At 32.1% G+C, this 18,081-nt stretch overlaps 2 protein-coding genes across 2 annotated transcripts; both read right to left on the bottom strand.

Moving 5' to 3' along the window:
- Positions 1-3,525: 3,525 nt before the first annotated feature.
- On the bottom strand, positions 3,526-10,048 carry LOC112325006 (receptor-like protein 15). The gene is made up of 5 exons (XM_052448873.1): positions 9,643-10,048; positions 9,338-9,493; positions 8,851-9,006; positions 3,930-6,065; positions 3,526-3,829 (listed from the first exon to the last, which is right to left on the bottom strand). The coding sequence occupies exons 1-4, from the start codon at positions 10,046-10,048 to the stop codon at positions 3,934-3,936; spliced, it is 2,850 nt and encodes a 949-aa protein (XP_052304833.1). The 3' UTR covers positions 3,526-3,829; positions 3,930-3,933.
- Positions 10,049-11,872: 1,824 nt separating this feature from the next.
- On the bottom strand, positions 11,873-15,990 carry LOC112324948 (uncharacterized). Its single transcript, XM_024589774.2, has 4 exons — positions 15,481-15,990; positions 13,135-13,616; positions 12,679-12,923; positions 11,873-12,373 (listed from the first exon to the last, which is right to left on the bottom strand). Exons 2-4 carry the CDS (start codon positions 13,581-13,583, stop codon positions 12,132-12,134), a joined length of 936 nt encoding a protein of 311 aa, XP_024445542.2. The 5' UTR covers positions 13,584-13,616; positions 15,481-15,990; the 3' UTR covers positions 11,873-12,131.
- Positions 15,991-18,081: the final 2,091 nt, after the last annotated feature.

Raw genomic sequence — 18,081 nt, 5'->3', positions numbered from 1 at the left:
TAGAATGGGTTAAATTTAATGTTTATAATCATGTCAAATTGCAACAATAAAATTAGATTAATTTTTAACCATCAAGTAGAAATTTTAATTTGTATTCAGAATTTTATATAAAAAACTGATTATGTAATAGAAAAAATAACATTTATTTTGTATTTCTTATCAAATATAAGTAGTTTAATGTTTGAATTCACAATAATCCTAAGCTTTAATTTTTTCCTAAATTATTATATTCATGATAAAATGGTCATCAATAGTAAGATAATGATTTAAAATAAAACCTGACGTCGTGTGAGACCTGGTCCTCACTGTAGAAATATAGGCAAACACGCTCGATCTAAAACGTTGGTTATTGAAAATTGAGAATTCACCCTTTTTTGATGATGTTCTAAAATAGATTCATGGATTATATTCATGATAAAAGGGTCAGGATAATGATTTAGGATTAGACATGACGTGTGAGACCTAGTTCTAACTTTAGAAATATAGACTTTTTTTTATCATGTTCTAAAATAGAATCGTGATCTACCACACACATTCAATGAATCTTGATAAGATTGTGTTGTTCTATTACAACTCACGTTAACATCAAGGAAAATATTCATACCAGCTGGTTTACCAGGAAAGATGAATCCACAAGGCTTTTTCCAAGAAACTGCGGATGCTTCTCACCTGCAAATATCATGAAAGAGAAGAAGAATGAGGCATAAAAGAGGAGATTCAGACATTGACTTGGAGTCAACTGAGAAAATGAGCTAATTGCAATATCACATCAAATGTCATAATTCTCCACGAACAGTAGAGTCTTCTTTCTTCGGCATTTGCATCAATGGACATCAAGAACAGTGGCAGCAAGAGGTCCCTCAATTCAATGGTAACACGTTAGAGTGTCCCCTATCTACCTATCACGTTGCTTCCCTTCCACTCTTCCCTTCGCCTTTGTTTATTTCGTGGTACATTTTAGTGAAAATAACCGGGTTTCTATTTACGCCACTATTGATTTTTAAAATATTTATTATTTAAAAATATATTAAAATAATATTATTTTTATTTTTTTAAGTTTTATTTTAACATAAAAAAATCTAAAAATACGAAAAAATCAATTTAAAACAAAAAACTATTTTCAAAAACACTATAAAAATATCATTTACTTTTAAAAAAATTACTTTTAAAATTTTTCTGTTTTTATTTGTAATTATGAAAGTTGGTCAACAGAAATATTTTTCGGTCAACATAAAACACTTTTTAGTAAAAAAAAAATTGGTTTGGTTTCCAGAAAAATATTTTTCCTTTTGGCTGTGTTTGTTTTCCGGAAAGTGGTTTCCGAGAAACCACTTTCCAAACTTTCCTGTGTTTGTTTGCCATTAGAAAAGTTGGTCAACGGAAAACACTTTCCAGTCAAAGAAAAATTTGGCTTGGTTTTCAGGAAAGTGTTTTCCTGAAAAATTTGGACGGAAAACACTTTCCGGTTAGAAATGTCATTATTTGCTGATTATATCAAATTTGATCCTCAAACTTTTGATTGCTATATATAATTTGTTTTGAATATTTATTTTTCAATTCCATCTCTTAAAATTTAATTTTTATATTAATTTTGGTCCTTATTTTTATAATTGCTATTTGCGTTTTTCTTATCATTTTTTTATTGAAATTTTTTATCTGTCAAATTTGGTCCTCATTTTTTTGATTGTTACTTATTTTATTTGAAATAATTTATGAAATGTTAATTATTATTATTTTAATTTATTCACCTTTTATTTTTTTTAATTTTTTAGATTTGATCTCTATTATTTTGATTATTATTTATTTTATTTGAGATAATTTATGAAATTATATTTTTTTTCAATTTCATTCTCATTCAACTTTTTAATTTGTAAGATTTGTTCCTCATTATTGTAATAAACTTGAGAAAAATAAAACATTAATAAGTTATTTTTCAGCTCATTTTCCATGACATAACCAAACACTGGAAAGTGTTTTCCAACTTATTTTTCATTACACTACCAAACATCGGAAAATACTTTCCCGGAATTCACTTTTCCTGGAATTCACTTTCCAAAAGAAAACTACTTTCCAGCAAACAAACGGGGCCTTAGTGAAAATAACCGGGTTTCTATTTACGCCACTATTGATTTTTAAAATATTTATTATTTAAAAATATATTAAAATAATATTATTTTTATTTTTTAAAATTTTATTTTAACATCAAAAAAATCTAAATACACAAAAAAAAATCAATTTAAAATAAAAAAAATAAAAAATTTATTTTCAAAAACACTTTTAAAAAGTAAAAATAAACAAGCACCAAATATAAAAATAGATAAAAACTAATCACCTAGGTGAGGTAAATAAAAATCCTAATTAATATTCAGAGTTTTATATAAAAAGTTCATCATATAATAGAAAAAACAACATTCATTCTATTTTTTCCCCTTAACTATTATATTCATGGTAAAAGGATCATCAAATTTATGACAATAATTTGGGATTTAGCTTGACCGGTCATACCTAGTTATCACTTTAAAAATATGAGCATAAAAGTTAGTTATAGAAAATTGGGAATTCACCGTTTCTTGATCATGTTCTAAAATAGATTAATAATAAAAAGAGAATTTATACTAACAACTATATTCTCTCTATAAAATTTAAATTATTAAAAAAACCTATTTCTTTTTATATAATAAAAAAAAATTCAAAGAGCACTCCACTCATGAGATCAAATATCTTTCAATTTTTTATTTTAGTTTTTAATTAGTATTAACAATTCTTTTTATTATTTATTAATTCATATATTTTCAATTTATTTTATTAAAGGTACACATCAACTTTTTAATTTTCAATTAATTTTTTTCATGATATCAAAAAATATGTTCACGATACAAATCATATCCGCAACATAGAGTAATTGGCTAATAACTTCAAATATTTGATCCTATTCTAAAGATATAATTAATAATTCTATATAAAATAAAAAAGGTTATTTTCTATTTTGTAAATGACCAAACATTTTCAAAATAATTTTAAGATGTAAGAAAAAAAACACTTTTATATTTTCTAGTTACACTATATCACATTTTTACTATATTCAAAAATTAACATTTAAGCACCCTTTTGTTATTTGACTTTAAAGCTGAAAGAAAACAAGTTATAAGTGGAAAAAAAAATTACATGCATTAATCGTCTCGTGTGGTTAGTTTTTGAAATAGATCGAAATGTTCCAATTAGTGTGATGAACATTCACATCTTACAGCTTTAACAATTGAATTTGAATGCTAATTTGTTGATTGAGTTCCTTAGCTACAAGAAAGATGGATTTCCATTAGTTTAATTCTTCAATCATATGTAAAGTGAATTTAATTAGCAATGTGAAGTGTCCCCGAACATGATTACGGTAAATGGATACTCTTATAGTACACATCTTAAGAAAAGACAAGAGCAAGATCTACTGCATGCTTCATTTGTTCATAAGAAACAAAGGAAATACGAACTCTGGCTGTTGAGCTTTTGTCCTGGATACTCTACGGGAAAATAAAATTCAAATCTAAAATTTCAACTCCTTAGATTTGATCATGATTACTAAAAATATTGGAAATCTGGAATTATCAAGCGTACATCAAACCATTTGAATCTTGACCCGGACCTTGGCAGAGCTTCCGGAGGCACCAGTCCCACTATGAACTTTGATGTTTCTTTGTTTCTAGCTCCATAGACAATTGAGCACCATGCAAGTCCTAGAAGCACATAACGAAAATATTACTTGCGGAGATTTTCTTACCTTCATCCAACGAAATTCAGTTTGTCAATCGCCTACATGTCTGCAAATTCCATACATCTGCAACAGAGATTTCCAAATTGCCCATGAAAGGGTTCAGATTTATTGATCAATCATGAAATAAAACGTAAACACTTAACAAAATACACAAAGTCAATACCATTTTAGACACAAGGCTGAAATCGTCTGAACCTGGCTGGCACAGGTAGATTGTCCACAAGAAAGTAATAGCAATTATTGATGCTCTCCCCAATAAAGTAAAACCATGCTCGTCGCCAACGTGGGTTTATGTACAGAACTGAACCTATTGTCAACAGGACCATGATGTATGCCACTGAAAATGTCACAATGAAAGCCTCCATATCAATAACGCCATTTTCTTCTTTTTTATGAGTCTGAGACCTTGGCAGCGGTGATGGCGGTAATGCTCTAGTACAATTTCTGGCGAGTGGTGGTCCACAAAGCAACGGATTTCCCTCATAGCAAGACTTGTTGAATGTTGAGAATTGTGCAACCATCTCTGGCGTTTTGCCTGATAAGTTATTGTGGGCTACACTGAAAGCAGATAGGAAGTATAAGTCGAGAAGCTGACGAGGAATTTCCCCGTTCAAGTTGTTGTAGGAAAGATCCAGGCTTTCAATTTCCTTTAAGTTTGAAAATGTAGGTGGTATTGGACCTGTTAAACTATTATGGGATAGATTCAACACCTGGATGTTGCTGAGGTTTCCAAGCTCAACAGGAATCTCTCCTGTCAAATTGTTGCAGGAGAGATCGATACCGGAGATGTACTTGAGGATGATTCCCTTGAATGAATAGGATATGCTCTTTGTTGTAAACTCTACAGATTTATTCATAGAAGGGTCTTCCACGGCGGGAACAGGAAATACTATCTGTGGTCCCCTGTTCTCACGACCTAGAGAATTGCCTGAAGGATTTAAAGATGTTTCCCTTTCCCTCTGCCACTTGCTGGTAGGTTGTAGGCATGGAAGAATATGACCGAACAGATGATTATGAGAAAGATCAATCAAGCTTAATTTCTCTAGTTTGCAGAGTTGGCTTGGGATTTTACCTTCTAGATTATTATAACCTAAAAGAAGAAAGCTCAACTCTAACAAAGAACCAATTGACTCGGGAATGCCACCTCCAAAATAATTATGGCTCAGATCTAATCTATTCAGCGACAGGCAGCCATCGAGTGCACCAATCAGTGATCCTTCTAGTTTATTTTTAGATAAATAAACTTCTGTCATCGTCCTTGAAGAACAAAAGCTGGACGGTAGACTTCCATAAAGATTGTTCTCTGAAAGGTCTAAATATTGAAGAGAAGACATATACCCTATCCATCTCGGTATCTTACCAGATAAATTGTTGAGACTGACATCCAATGCTTCCAATCTAGAACCATTAGACAAGCTATTTGGAAGAATCCCTGTTAACTGATTCCCACTTAATATCAGGTCGGTCAAGTATGCTAAGTTGAAACTTCTCCAGAAAAACTGGCCTTTCAAATGATTATTTGAAAGCACGAGACCACGTAATGATAAACAGCCTTCAACCAACTGCTCGGGTATGTTGCCTGACAAGCCATTATTGGACAAATCCAAGACTCCCAATGAGCTCATATTGCTTATCGAAGAGGGAATGCTACCACTGAAATAATTTCTAGACAGGTTTAAAAACTCTAACCACGGGAAATATGCCCCAATTTTAGTGGGAATTTGATTTTGGATGTGATTTCTTGAGATATCTAAACGTGACAAATTCACATGGGAATCATTTGGTAATTGCAAAGATCCTGAAAGAGAACTGTTGACCAAATAAAGCGCTTCAAGTTTTGTGTTATTCTGTAACAACCAGCTTGGAAATTCTCCTATTATTTTGATGTGTGAGAGATCAACAAATTGAAGGTCATGCTGATAGTAAAGGAATTTCGGAAATGTCCCACCGAATCCATGACATGCCAAAGAAAGCCTCTGTAACTGGAACCTTGGAATCAAATTGTGTACCAGCTCTGTTGACTCGTATATCTCATTATGGTCACCATTCAAATTCTTGAGGTTTGAAAGGTTAAAAAATGGGCCAAGTGAGATTGGTATTTGGAAGTGATTGTCTGACAGTTTTAGATCTCGAATGGATGTGAGACTTCCAATGCGGCTCAAGGATATATTCCCAGAAAAGTTGTTGAAAGAGATATCTAAAACTTGAAGGTTGTTTAAATTTGTGAGACAAGAAGGCAGACCATTGAGATCGTTGTAGCTGATATCAAGCTCCTGGAGTTGTTTTAACTCACAAAGGCCTGAAAAGTATCCATGTTAAAATAAATTCAGCATACAATTTAATGCAGACTACAAGATTCTACAACACGCTTATAGAATCAATTTGTAAGTAGTAAGAAGTTAACCAAAACTAGTTTATTAGTACAAAATTATAGGGCGTATTGTTTTGGAATTGAAGCCTATAAGGATCAATTCAGAATGGATGTGTGAAGGCGAGCAACATAGGATGAATGGAGGCTCTTTTTATATTCAACATATAGTAGAAACTAGATTGGTGTCCTGCTCTAACTTGCGGGTTGAACAAACTTTTTATAAGGTAAATAATAAAAGATTCTTAGGCAAGGAAAGCGTATAAAATAAAGATAAATTTGAGAGTCAGTTCACTGACTTTATAATAAGCTCAGTTAATTTAATAGCAACAAATAAATATAACAAAACAAAATTGGCCTGAGTTAACATGGGTTAACCCATGAAATTTGCGACCCGACATATGACATCTGGGTAACCCCATGAACAGAAGGATGGAATAAAAAAATCAATTGTAAAAAAAGACCCAAGTCAACTCGAGTTAACTTTTTAAACTCGTTACCAGATCCTCATACCAGAATTAATTATTTCATAAAGGCAAACCTAAAAAATCATGAAGCCAAATTTTCGATCAACAAAATCCCGATCAATAAAATGCAAATGGATGAAATTTAAAAGGAAAATTTTAATAAAAAAACGATCTAAAAACAAAACAAATATCAATTAAAAGAATAAGGATCAAATTTTTTATGACGTAAAAAAAAGGGATTCTTGGATGATGATAACATTTTTAAAGAAGCAAGAGAAATTTGAGAGTCAGGTCATTGACTTTATTGGATTTAATAAGCTCTATTGATTTAATAATATGATAAGAAAAAATAAGCAACAACAGCAGATAAATCAAACGAAACAAAATTGTATTGGGTCAACTGATGTTAACTTGAAACTTGTGACTTGACACATAAGATCAGGATAATCTCATGCATAAAAGGATGAAATTGAAAAAATTAATTGTAAAAAAAGACCTGAATCAACCTGGGTTAACCTTCCAAACTCGTGACTCGAGTCCTAAGGCAAGAATAATCTCCTAGAAGGCAAACTTGAAAAAATCATGAAGTCAAACTCTCGATCAACAAAATGTTGAAAGATAAAATTGAAAAAAAAATTTCATAAAAAAAGATCTAAAACAAAACAAATATCAATTAAAAGAATAAGGACCGAACTTGACATAATGTTAAGTGATGCAATTAAAAAATAAATTCAATTACAAAAGTAATTAAAAAAATAGCAATCAAAAGAATTATGACTAAATCTGACAGATAAAAAAATCAGAGGATAAAATTAAACAAAAATTCAATTCTATGAATTATTTAAAATAAAACAAATGATCAAATCTGAAAAATAAAATTGAAGGGCTGTTTTGAAACTTTGAAGGGTCAGATGCAGAATCAAGAAGGAGAAAAAAAAAATTAGGTTGTCAAGGTCAAATTGAAAAATTGTTGGTCACACGCACCGTCTAAGAATGTGTAAGTTTTAAATTTAAAGGAGAGCTTTCACATGAGGATTGGAGGACATTATTACGCTTTAATGTTTTGGGGTTTTATTATCACCATATGGATAGGTAGATTTATATAGACCGGAGGAGAATGAGAAAATCTATTTAAATTGAGCTAAGCAGACTCGTCTTCAATTACAGATAATAGGAGAAAGGCTTACTATTATACAATAGCTTAAATTAAAAAAAAAAAAAAACGCTTTTGTAGATACTATTTTTCATTGATATCCAAAAATAAATATAGAATCCTTATTCTTATATTCATCTAAAAATAATCCATGTCCATGTTATTTTAATGACAGACTATTAAAGATATCCTAATTCCATGTATTAAATGTTCTTTTCTTATATATCTTTTTTAGTTCTTCTAATATTCCATGTATAAATTATTAAGAATATTCTACGAAAAAATAGTAATTATTGTAAGGGACTTTTATTATTTTCATGTATAACATCTGTTTTGATTATTTAGTACCAATTAGGTAGGTGATTTCAAGACTATATTCTAAAATTACAAACAAAAAATTAAATAAAATCATCTTATCACTAAACACTTGTAAAGAGAAATATATATGTATGTATGTATGTAACTAACCTTTCATGTCTATTGATCCTTTCAATTGGTTGTTATCAAGATTTAGATGTTTGAGAGATGAAAGCCCTTCCAGGAATGATAGGGTGCTGTCATTAATTTTGTTGAAGCTCAATTCAAGAATCTCCAATTTGTTAAGCCTCAGTGATCTTTCAAAACCTGCATGATATATATAGTATTATGGCATGGGTGAGGTTAATTTAAAATCTAGAATAAGCAAAGAGTTGGGTGAAGAATTTTCAGGTTTTACCCTTTATGACAATGCCAAAAGTTAAAAGTGAAAAAAAAAAAAAAAAAGAAATGGAAAGAGGCACTTTAATTAATTGGTACCTGTTGAGGTCGCAAAATTTTGGATTTCATTTCCTCCTAGTCGTAGCTCCACCAACATGCTCAATGAATCAAATTCTGAGTAGCAAGAAATTAAGCAAACAATACTAATTAGTTAACATAAAACTTTTAAGCCTGTTATTTTCAGATTGAAGGTTATGGGGATCGGTTCATAACTTCATATTATAACATACCAAAGAATAGAATATGTGTGTGTCATTTCGAGTCGAATCTCTTGATTCTTTCAATAAGTTGTTATCAAGATTTTGATGTTTCTGATGTGATATGTTTGTGTGAGCCTTACCTTTCATATTTATTGATCCTTTCAACTGGTTGTTATTAAGATATAGATGTTTGAGAGATGAAAGCCCTTCAAGAAATGATAAGGTGCTATCGTTGATTTTATTTGAGCTTAAGTCAAGAGTCTCCAATTTGTTAAGCCTTGATGGTCCTCCAGAGCCTGCATGATATTTATAGCAAACAATTAGTGATTAATTTCAAAAATAAATTGCATTCAATTTCTAAATATTCAGTTTTATCTTCAATTTCAATATATATATATTTGAAGCAGTATAAGGTTAGGTCGTGCGGTATAGAAACATGCAATCAAATGTAGGAGGATTTAAGTAGGTGATACCTGTCGAGGTCACAAGATTTTGGATCTCATTTCGGCTCAGGTCTAGCTCCTGTAGCTTGCTCAATGAATCAAATTCTGAGTAGCAATAAATTAAGGAAACTTTTAGGCCCGTTGTTAGTATCGATTCATAACTTTATGTGAGTGTGTTTCTCACCTTTGATATCTATTGATCCTTTCAATTGGTTACTCTCAAGATATAGATGTTTAAGAGAAGAAAGGCCTTTGAAGGATGATAGAATGCTATTGTTGAAGTTATTGAGTCCTAAATAGAGAGACTCCAATTTGGTAAGTCTTGATAGTCTTTCGAAACCTGCATGCAAGATTTCTAGTAATTAGTTGTTATGGTTTAAACCTAAAAGATTATTTGATTAATTAGAATATGTATGTATGTATGTATGTATGTATATGAATTTCCGTGCTAAAATTACGAAAAATGCAATCTTTAATTAAGAGGCAAACCTTCATTCGGAACACAGCCAGCTATATCATTATTACTCAAGCCAAGAATATTGAGTTCTTGGAAGGGAAGAAACATAGTTGCATTTAGGTACCAATCTCCCATTGAAGCATTTCGGTCCCAAACTCCCTTTGAAGGATCTATGAACCAACCTCTTGCGTTGTAAAGAAAGATTACGATAACTCGTCCTGTAATGGAATCGCAGGTAACTCCTGCCCAATTACAACAGAGAGCATCCTCTCCCCAGGAGAGTAGCGGGGATCCAAATCCCATATGATTTGGATCAACCATGGAAGTCTTGATTTGCAGAAGAGCAATCCTTTCTTCCTCTAAACACCCTTCTAATGGAAGCATGGCATTAATCATCATCATCACCACAACTGCTAGAGAGAACCTGTTTAACCCCATTTCCTCCTCTGTTTCTGCTTGAATTTATTGTATCGAATACATTTTAGGAGCCAAGGGCTCTTTATAGGACACCGCCCTCTACGTTGCCATTTGCGGTTCATTACACGGCGGTCCCATCTTTGAAAAAAAAAAAAAACACTGCTTCTTATCTTGTCTATCAGCCGTGATTTCTGGGTGATTGAATTGCAATTTCACATTCAAATGGAATAATTTTCCACATACAAAAAAGTCTTCTTCCTTCGGCAATTAATTCTTCGACGAAATTCGCAACTGTTAGCATTGCATCCGCATACATCGTGAAAGCAATGGGTTAATTAATTTAATGGTAACAAATACTCCCATTTTTATTAAACTTGTGATTTAGTTAATTGGATAGATTTTAAATTAAATTGAATAAAAGTTAATCTCACTCAACTTAGCATGTTTATTTAAAATTTAAAATTACGAGTTGATTCATAAAATTATATAATTTTATGAGTTAATACATGTTAAACATGTAAAATCATTTTAAAAACTTAAAAATCATTAAAATTATACTACAATTCAATTCGGGTAAAATTACAATTTTAAAATCAGTTTTACAATTTCAACTAAAGTATATATACTGCACCAATTTTTCACCTCCAGCCCTCAGCGTCAGCATTGGCCACCCATGCAACATTTACCCTAGGCTCTTAATTTCTTTCTCTCAATCGTTTAACAATCAACCATCACCAAAAGCCCTCTCTTTTTGTTTTTATCGTTGACTGCGTCCTCTTCCCTAGCCATCATAAGTTCCAGACAGTACCATCCTCTCCGCCAGCAATTGTAAGTTATTCTGTATTTCTTTTTTTTCTTTTTTCTTTTTTTGTGCACTGGCTAAGGATCACTTTACAATTACTGTTCTTTTTTTATTTTCTTTTCAATTTATGAATTTCCTTCAAGTAATATACAAGTATTTGTTTTTTTTCTCTGGATTGAAAAGGGTCAGTAGCCCTAGACATGGAGTCCTTGGTTTTTTGGGATCAAAAAATGACGGTGAAAAATGAATGCCTAAAAAGGGTGAAGACGGTGCTATACATTGGCCACTGCATAATATCTTCTTCATTCCCCCTCGATTCAATTCTTGTTCCTCGCAGACAATTCAAGCTCTAGACCAAAGTTACTATAATTCTTATTCCTTGCAATTTTATGAGCCAGACATAACCACATTACACACCATACCAGTTGATTTTTTTATTTTAAATTTATTAATTATTAGTTAATGATAATCTATAGTCATGAAAAATTATATTGTATTTTTAAATTTTATTTAAAAAATGTACTTTAGTACTTGAATTATATTTGAGTTTTTATTTAAACCTTATATTTCAACATACTTGAAATATATATAGACAAAATTTTACTTATCATTTTACTATTTGTTTTACAATCCAAGTTTATATTATATTTTTCATATAGTGTACATAACTACATTAGAAGAAAATCATAATATAATATAACATTTGAAAATTTGGTCATCATCACAATTTAATTCAATTTATAATAATTTAAATCAAAAACTACAAAACTACTACAAGTTTATCATTTTATTATTAAAATCACTTTCAAAAACAATTTTAACGAATCACCTTAAAACTGCTTTTTATTCGATTATAGTTTTAACCATACATTTTATCCATCCAGCCACAACTAAATGATTTTCCTGAATCAATTTTTTTCAAACCATAATTCAAAAGATTAGCACAGTATGAAACACACCCTAAATTTCTGCCCGAGGTCCAGGAACCCAAATTCTACGAAATTTTTAGTAAACCTAGAGGCCACTGTTTGATACCAGCAATGTTTCCAAAAACAGAAAATATACTGTTACTGCTATCCTTGATTGAATCAAGTGGCCTACCAATCGCCAAGAGAGTGAGATACAAAAGCACGAACACGATGAAATGTTTTAAGGCATTCGCTGCCTATCTTTTAAGTCGGAAGGAAAATAAAAATTGTTGACCAAATGCCATCGGGCAAAATTCTCTTTCAAAACTTTTCTAGCCTCTCAAATACAAGGGCTATAAACATTTGGATGTCTAACCTGTCACGTGAAGTTTCTTCATGAGAGACATTTGAGTCTTGAAAATGTCAAATAGCCAGTGTGACCCCTGGCATCAGCACATGGCCTGGCCTTGATTGTAGGAGAACTTGAGCTGTCCTGCACAATGCTTCCTTCACTTGACCGTTGTCTCCTCTTGTACGGAGGAGACCCAACAGAAACACCTTCATCGCCCTGGCAACTATCCATTTTCCCTTCGTGAACTTCAAATGTCCGAAGGAGAACCTCAAATGTCCTTATATCTATATGCCAACACATACACATTAGTGTACCGAAATAGATGCTGGATGAGCTTATAATAAACTGCTTGACCAGAACAAATACACAGAAAAACTTTTATCATGCAAACACTGCAAAGAGAGGGCGGAGAAATATCCTATATAGACTACAGAAATTTTAACAAATAAAATGTGCTTTTCTAAAGAATTGATGAACCCATGACAGTATGAGAAATCAAATAAAGAACGGTTCCATCTTATTGGATGCTAGACTCTCTTTTAATAGGTACAAAGCCAAAGAGGTTTAGACAACAATACTATAGATTTACCTCTAAAGTTTGATTTTAGAGCTTCACATGTGCGTTGTACTTGCTCAATGCAAGGTGAAAAAGAGCACAAAGTCCCATCTTGTTTCAACATTTTCCCAGCTGACAGAATGGCCAGCCATGGTTGGGGTAGGTCCAGAAATACGGAATCAGCCAACCCAGAATACTCATCTGGAAATCCCTCGCCTTGGATATCTCTTGCTCCCACTGTAACTAAACTGCCTACTCCTGTGCTTTGAAAATCTTCCCTAAACAAATTAAAAAAATAAAAGCAAAGCTTTAATCTTATTACAATGATATCAAGTACAAAACAAACACAATGTTATTGCTGCCTCATTCTATATTTAAAGTTTGAATTGTTCACATGTTTGAACAAGTAATAAAAACAACCTAACATGAGATGAGTTGAGACTTACTTGAGAGATGTAAGATGGAAAAAAAGGTAAGAGGCGTGTTTACCTGGCAGAGGCAGCCCTTTGTTGATGGAAATCAAAAGTATATACGTGTCCTGTAGGAGCTACAGCCCTAGCAAGAGAAGTGGTTAAAGATCCACTGCCAGTTCCAGACTCGAGCACCAAAGAACCAGGAACAATTTCCAAGTAGGTAATGAGAAAAGAAATATCAGCAATATACAGAATCTGAGTCCTGTGGCTTAAAACCAGAGTCCATAATTCAGGAGTTGGAGCTAATAAGTAAACAAAACCTCCTTTATTACTTAAAACCTTGGACCCAAAAGGCTTTCCAATCCAATCCGAATGTTTAAAAACACCAAAACGGTTTTGAAGCACTGATGTCTCACATACTTTCACTGCTTTCATCACATCTCTCTTCTCGTACACAATAACTAAATCTCCATCTTTAATTGATCTACAAAAGGATAACTTTTTTTCCCCATCACTACACAACATTTTCAATTTTTCAATAGCTCCAATTAAGCACCCCTGCCAAAAAAAAATTAAAAAAAAAAAACTCATTAAAAAAAAATACCCTGAACCATAACTAAATCTCACTAACCAAACCATGCATTATTTAATCATTACTTACCTGTTAGTTAAAATATAATGCTAATCACTATATGTAAAGCAGCTACAATCGAGAGACAAATACAGATCAGCGTGTTTTGTTTACACGAAGATAAGGGTTTCACTTTGTCTCTTCTCCTCTCAATGACTCAATTCTTTTCCATCAATTCTAAGACATGTGTTTTATAGAATAAACATGATCCTTAGGCTTTTTATACTGGGTTCTGTAGCAGATGTTGTCCTGTTTATATCCTATCAAGAGATCGAGTTTTTTTTCTAAAGGTAGGTAATTTTAAAAAAAACTTCGATGGGGTATTCACACAACCTTTGGTGTACAGGCATTCTTATCATGAACTCTATAGGTGTAGTATTTAACTATAAATTTATAGAAAATACAAAACCTGTATACATTAATAATAAGGCATAAAACTCCTATAGCCATTTTCATTCTCCTTTGCAGCTTTGCTGTGAGCTCTACTATTAGATTCAACTTCATTTAGTGTTACAGCTTGATTTTTCTTTCCTTCTAGTACGAAATTGTGACATGTCTTATATCACTGAAAACAAATAACCTGTAGTTCTATCTATTTCTCTCACTTTTCTCGACAAAATACTTCCTCTCAAACTCTAGTTTGGGACACTCAGCTAAAAAAATTCGACAACAACCTTTTTATTGTTTTTCCTTCATTTTCTTTTATACTGTTGATATTTTTCTCTATCTTTTTGTTTATTTCTTGTAGTTAGGACATGATTTTTTCGGATATGATTCTAGATTTAAATGGGAGTTTTATATCTCTAGATCTAGGAGATTGGATCCTCTGAACAAATGTTTGGAGATTGTATCTGTTATTTAGATAGAATTGAACGTATTAGATGGTTAAAATCTACTACCATAGTGCCTGATGGTGTGGTCCGTTCCCCATTGATTATAGTCCTTGCTCTCTAGAATCCACATTCCTTATACATCACTTTCTGGTTTGCTTAAACCTAGCTGATTGGTTTTTACAAGCTGTCAATTTTGAGAATCCATTGCCTTTGATTATTTAAGAACTAAAATATACATTTACGTCATAAATGACTAAACTAGCTGGGAAAACTAGAATACATCATGGTGTTGTCAATAAATCTTGCTTTAGGGAATTGATTTCATACATGGCTGAAATAGTTGAAGTTTGAGCTCTAAATTTCCGTCCAGATCTAAACATTATTGGGCTATATCCTATTTTAAAATTACCTCCTCAAAAGGCATTAGGTGACTGAAAAAAGAGTTTGTAAAACCATTGTCCATGCCAATTAGGAAGCGAATGGAGTGGCAGATTCTTTAGGGAATCAAAAGGTGTCTAGATTAGAGGTTCTAGTGGTTTGGCTTAGATGGTCTTTGATAAAGCATTAATTTTTTTGCTCAAGAAACTAAGATTCCTAGCGAGCTGCTGTCCTGGGCTCAGAAGATTGATCTTTTGCTGCGCTATTTTGGATATCCTATCTATTGCACTAGCGTCTCACCCTCTTATGATGTTGCTAACGTTGGATTGAATTGCTACTATGCTATCCACTTACTTATGGTATTGGTTTGTTGTTTTTTAAGCTATCAAGCTCTATTTAAGCTTATGGTGATCTTTTCTGGGCATGAAAAGGTCTTGTTTCATGCTTTCCTTGGCTTCCTTTTCCAAATCTTTTATATCTTCTTCTTTTCAAGTGGCTTATTCTGCCTCTTTTAGCTATGAATGCGAATCCATTTAGGTTTATCAAAAAGACATAAAGGCATTAAATGACAGGAGCTTACCTGTCAGATCAGCTGCGCCTTCTTCTTCTCCACCTTTGCCCACTTTGGTTGAGGAGATCGGCTCGAGGGAACGTTGCTGGCGCAGTGGCTGTCGGGGTCGTTTACGGTATGGAAAAGAGGATGAATGGAGGGGTGGCGATGGAATGGTTGTTCGGATTAGGTTTTTACGAAAAATTAAAAGAGAAGGAGAAGGAGATGAAGATAGGGGGGGGGGGATGGCGAGCTAGGGGCGTGGGTTGCTGGTTCGGTTCGGCGGTCGTTGTGGTGGTTAGTTCAGTGGTTGTTGTGGCTGGCTGAGGTGGAGACGAGGGAGGGCTGAAACCATGTTTATTTATGGGTCGGTGTAGGAGTGAGAGTTTCCGTTTTCCGGCGAGGTGCTGTTGATGGGGATTGGAGTTCAACCAGCGGTGGTGGGAAGGGAGGCTGGTCAGCTAGGGTAAGGAAAAGGGAAGGATGAAAGGAAAGACCGAAAACAGAAGAGAAGAAGGAAAGAAAAGGGTAAAAAATTGAAGGGAAAAGAGGAAAATTGGGTGTTTTTTTAGGGCTTTGTCAAGAATGAAAAATAATTTTTTTATACGGGAAAAATAAGAATGAATAGAAATTATAATTATTTATTATAAAATAAAAAATATAACATAAGATAATTATCTTAATATTTTATATTTCTGATAATTAAATTATAAAATATAAATTTTATTTAAATTAAATTAAAAATTATGATAAAAAAAATTGTACATGTTAATTCAAAAAAGTCTCTTACATTATATTTATATTTAAAAAATAAATTTATGAAAAATATTTAAAAAAAATTTAAAATTTTCATTGTTAAAAAATACTGTACATAAAAAATACAATATTATTCATCATTTAGTTTTTTTATTTGAAAAAAGATTAAAACATTATAAAGAAAAACGGTAAGGAATTTTAAAAATATGTTTTCTAAACTCAGCATAATATTTTAAAATTTTCAAAACTAGTTATTTTAATTTTTCTTAATTTAAAAATATTGCATTTTAACATTAAAAATGTGTTTTCTGTTTTTTTAATTAAAAGATAACCATTTCTGCTTTTTCCTATATCTTATGTATACTTTTGCAACTTCTTTTATTTTTGTGTGTGTGTTTTTAAGAATTAAGGTTCCACAGACTTAGCATATATATATATATATATATTGAGAACTTTACGCAACAATTTACTCTAAAAAAATATTTTGATCGACACCCTTTTTTTATAACCAATAAAATAGTTGGTATATCAAAACACAACCTATTCTATTATAAAAGGAGATTTATTAAAATTTATTTTTTTAAAAAAAATAATATAATAATATCAAAAATAAATTTTAAAAAATAAAAAATATAATATTTTAATACATTTTTAAATAAAAAAATACTTTAAAAATAACTATAACCACCCTCTCAATTCCCAAATACTACCCTTGAATTTATGAAAATACTAAACCATACCAAACTAGAAAGATAGAACCATGACCGGAGCAAAAACAAACGCCCCCCCAATTGAAGATCAAAAGATAGAACCATTTTCACCATAAGCCTAAGAGGAAAGAACATAGACATGCTTAACCAAGCCTACCCCTGAAACTTGGCTGCCCAATGACTAAAAGCTAAGAGTAGCCCAAGCATCTGTAGGCCTACACTGACCCAATAATACAACAGCTACATTCAACGCAGTGCTCTTTTGTTCTTTTTGACAGAAAGCAATGCAAGCCTTCTTGTCAAGGACTGCTGGATTGTGTATTTTTCTTTCCCTTGCTAGAAACTGCTTGGGTTTTATCGATGGAAAAGTCTACTTTTTCAAAGAATAAGAGTTTTTTGAAAAAGAGTTTTTGAAGAAAGGGGTTGCTAGTTAAGGCTGATTTTGCGAGAGGGTTATCACACACTCTGTTAGTCTGTTTATAGACCCTCTGCGTATCCTTCTCCAGAAGCAACGATACAGCACTTGATCCGGGCAGAAAAGGACTGGATAGCTTCTTCTTAACGCCTTAAACTGAAGGAGGGCTATAATCAAAGAGGCTAAAATTTCCCATCATTTCTGGTGTTGGCCCAGAAACATGGGCTAGAGCTTCATAGTTCTTATTAACATGGTGCACTCTGCTACCCATGCTAGATATCGAGCTCGCCGAAAGGAGTTAGAGATTGGTGATCTCCCAAGGCCCGTGCTTTCTGAGCCTTCCACCAAGAGTCCAAGGCCATTTCGACACTAAGTCCTAAACGTTGTTTTTACTTCTTGACGGCCTCCAGAAAATCTTGATTAGTGTCATTAAAGTCGGTTTGATTTTACGGTTGATTGATTGATATGCGAGATGGTAAATCCAGAACTTTGCTTAGTTAGGTTAAAAATAATAATAACAAAAAAAAAAAAGAGTTTACATGGTTAAATTCAAACAAATTAATGAATAAATTAAATTTAGTTAAAATTTGATTTAATTTTAAAAAAAATTAAAAAGAATTTTAAACTCGGTTTAATTAACCCACCAACTCGCTTATGATTCAGCCTTAAACTATCATATGTTATCGTATGTTATTTTAGGTTAAATAATTTGATTTTGATTCATGTAATTTTCTTTTTTGGATTAGAATT

This window comes from Populus trichocarpa, chromosome 18, assembly GCF_000002775.5.
Source record: "Populus trichocarpa isolate Nisqually-1 chromosome 18, P.trichocarpa_v4.1, whole genome shotgun sequence".
In the NCBI taxonomy this organism is placed as follows: domain Eukaryota; kingdom Viridiplantae; phylum Streptophyta; class Magnoliopsida; order Malpighiales; family Salicaceae; genus Populus; species Populus trichocarpa.
The sequence above is the reverse complement of the archived record's forward strand: the minus strand, read 5'-3'. Positions and strand labels throughout refer to the sequence as shown.

Excerpts from the sequence above, each read along its gene's own strand:
- LOC112325006 (XM_052448873.1), bottom strand. The coding sequence starts at position 10,048 with ATGGGGTTAAACAGGTTCTCTCTAGCAGTTGTGGTGATGATGATGATT. Across the intron at positions 9,494-9,642 it reads TGGCTGTGTTCCGAATGAAG|GTTTCGAAAGACTATCAAGA; the intron begins GTTTGCCTCTTA and ends TCTTGCATGCAG. Across the intron at positions 6,066-8,850 it reads AGGATCAATAAATATGAAAG|GCCTTTGTGAGTTAAAACAA; the intron begins GTAAGGCTCACA and ends GATACTTTTCAG.
- LOC112324948 (XM_024589774.2), bottom strand. The coding sequence starts at position 13,583 with ATGTTGTGTAGTGATGGGGAAAAAAAGTTATCCTTTTGTAGATCAATT. Across the intron at positions 12,924-13,134 it reads CAAAGGGCTGCCTCTGCCAG|GGAAGATTTTCAAAGCACAG; the intron begins GTAAACACGCCT and ends TAATTTGTTTAG. Across the intron at positions 12,374-12,678 it reads TCTAAAATCAAACTTTAGAG|ATATAAGGACATTTGAGGTT; the intron begins GTAAATCTATAG and ends GTTGGCATATAG.